Below are 2686 nucleotides of genomic sequence, written 5' to 3'. Positions count from 1 at the left end.
ACCACCACCACCACCACACCACCACACCACACCACACCATTCCAGACTTTGGGACTGAAAAGTTGGAGTTCAAGAGTCACAGGCACAGTGATGAGCTCAGCTAACATAAACGTGTTTATCTCCCACCTACTTACATGTTTCACATGCTACCCCTGTAATGATGAGGACAAGATCTCTTACTCCAGAGTTAAGACTAGCATTCACAAATAAAGTTTATAGCACAAATGCCATGTCTTTCCCTCACACACATACTAGCTCATAAAACTAGCAACTTATTCTATTAAATATATATTTTATATGCAGTGGCGTGTAAGTCTCAGCAGAAATACAGACAGGCCAGCTGTGTCATCCTACAGGCTTGTGTGACCATTTCTTTATTCCAGGATCCCCCCCCCCAACAATTTCAAATTAGTAGGACAGACAAGAAATTATCTATTTTTTTAATGTGTCAAACTGGAAAGTCTACTCTGTATGCCTAGGTAAATTTAAAGTGCTTTCTACAACACCCACTTCCCCTTCTCTCTGCCCCCCTTCACCCCCGCTCAGCAAATGTGCGGAAACTGATACTCACTTTCCAGGTTTTCCGCAAAGCTTGTAGCACCGGAGACAATAGGTGCAGGGTGTAGGGACTGGGCGTGCTGGGCGGCAGAGAAAGGGTTAATGGCCCTTGTGTTACAGTTTGCATCTGTTACATCTTTTATAGCCCGCTGTTTAAACTAATCCTCGAGGCACAGCGTCTTCCCACCCCGCGGAGTTTCAGGGCTCTCCTCTTCTCCGGCCTGCCTCCGAGGTTCCCCTTCTCCAAGTTTTGACAGTTTGAGCTGAAAGAATGCAGCGCCTCCCTCGATTTTTAGGTACAAAAGTTTCGAAGCCAAAAAGGACACGATCATTTAGAACAACTTAAATAGTGGCCACGGACTTTCTCTTTCCTTTCTTGAGAGGCAAAAAAAAAAAAAAAAAAAAATCTACTGGAAGAATTTAAGGAAATCAGTGTGGGGAGACATGTGTGTATGTGGGGGGGGGGCTTAAGTAAATATTGTCCAAGTGGTGAGGTTGGGGGAGGAACAATGTCCAGAGAGGCTTATAATTATATTTCTTTTACTGGGTAAAATGGGAAATCTTAATTTGGGGGCGGAGGGTGTAGGGAAAGAGACAGTGCCTCGATAAACTCCAAAGGGGAGGGGAGGGGTCGCGGGGCGAGTGGGCTTCCTGTAATTACTATTATCAATTTACCCGAGTGTGCTTCATCCAAGGGCTGTTTTGCGTTGTTTGTTACTTTTTTCCCTCTTGGGAATGGGGGGTCGGAGGAGGGATGAGAAACGATGAGAGCGAAAAGACCCCCTCTCCAAGTTCCCGAGCCCGGCTGAGGACTTTTCGGAGGAAGGGGTCCGCCTAGCCTTGAGTCAAGCAGTCTTACTGTACCGCCGTGTGCATTCCCTCATACGGTCAGGAGTTATGACTCATTTTGAAGATGTAATTCTTGTCTCTGATCCCCTCGCGAGTGCAACACACCAAACAGTAACAACACAAAGCGCCTTGGGGCCAAGGCCGGGGGTGGGGGGCGGGGAGGGGGCCGCCGAAGTTTCGCTTTGGCGCTGGGGGCGCGGATGGGTGCTCACCCGGGCCCTGGCCCGGATCCCCTGGGCGGCCCGCGCGCGTTTCAATGGGCGCGGACGATGCCCACATTGTCGCTGTGTTTGGTTGCTAGATCGAGCCTGCGTGCTGCCGAAGCAGGGCGCCGAGTCCATGCGAACTGCCATCTGATCCGCTCTTATCAATGAAGCAGCCGATCATGGCGGATGGCCCCCGGTGCAAGAGGCGCAAACAAGCCAATCCCAGGAGGAAAAACGGTAAGAAGAGGCCCGAACCAAACTTTTCCGGGCCACTCGGCGGCCCGAGACCAAAGGGAAGGGGGGGACAGGGAGAAGGAAGCCGGTGGCGGCGCCTGGGGCTCGCGGGCGAACCTCCCTCGGCGGCCAGCGCCGGAGCCCCACGCGCGGCCGCTGTACCGGGGGGAGTTGAGCAAGTGCGGGGCCAAGTGAGCCCCGGGCGCGGGGGGGGTGCTCCGAGCGCTGCCGATCGGACCTGCGCCCCACTCTGCGGCCCCGGCACCCCCGCTGCCTCCGCCCGCTCTGCTCCCCGGCCCGCAGGTCCCCGGCCCCGCGGCAGGAGCGGCGGGCAAGGGCAGGGCGGGGGCTCCGGCGCTCGGGCGCGCTGGACCTAGGGGCGCGGGCGGGCGAGGATGGCAGGAGGGCGGCGAGGGCAAGGGAGGGGACCCGAGGCTGCTTCTCCGCGGCCAGCCTCAAAGTTTCTTGCTGGAGTCGCCGGGCCGCCTTTCTGTGCGCCAAGTAACGGTCCGCGGGCAGCGGGCCCTGGCCAGACGCGGGGAACCCGGGGATAGGAGGGACGGGCCGGGAGCTGCGGGCTGAGGACCCGGCTCCTCTGCAGCAGGCTCGGGGCCCGCTCCGGGCCAGAGAGCGGGGCGAACATAGACTTTCCCCGGCAGTTGCTCCTCCACGGCCGGGAGGAGCCCGGGAGGAGCCCGTTATCCAGGCTGAGGCAGGAAGGAGGAAAGAGATGGGGGTGCGAGGGAACACGCAGACGAGAGGTGGCAGATTAAAGGGGTGTGTATGTGAGAGTTTAGGTCCATTTTGGAAAGGGACTGTGTAAAAGTGTATGTGTGTGT

At 56.5% G+C, this 2686-nt stretch overlaps 1 protein-coding gene across 7 annotated transcripts in view; it reads left to right on the top strand.

Annotated features, from left to right (window-relative positions):
• Nucleotides 1-2686, top strand: part of Zeb2 (zinc finger E-box binding homeobox 2) — a 134424-nt gene that overhangs the window by 6390 nt on the left and 125348 nt on the right. For 3 of the 7 annotated variants that reach the window (XM_031370161.1, XM_031370160.1, XM_031370159.1), the window contains exon 3: nucleotides 1709-1850. In XM_031370161.1, coding sequence (XP_031226021.1) covers nucleotides 1778-1850 — 73 coding nt within the window. In that variant the 5' untranslated portion in view covers nucleotides 1709-1777. Of the gene's footprint in view, nucleotides 1-739; nucleotides 855-1053; nucleotides 1519-1708; nucleotides 1851-2686 lie in introns of those variants that run through there. The other 4 variants (XM_031370162.1, XM_031370164.1, XM_031370157.1 and 1 more) reach the window with 4 other exon arrangements.

This window comes from Mastomys coucha, unplaced genomic scaffold (assembly GCF_008632895.1).
Source record: "Mastomys coucha isolate ucsf_1 unplaced genomic scaffold, UCSF_Mcou_1 pScaffold15, whole genome shotgun sequence".
In the NCBI taxonomy this organism is placed as follows: Eukaryota; Metazoa; Chordata; class Mammalia; order Rodentia; family Muridae; genus Mastomys; species Mastomys coucha.
This window is presented reverse-complemented; position numbering and strand designations above follow the sequence as displayed.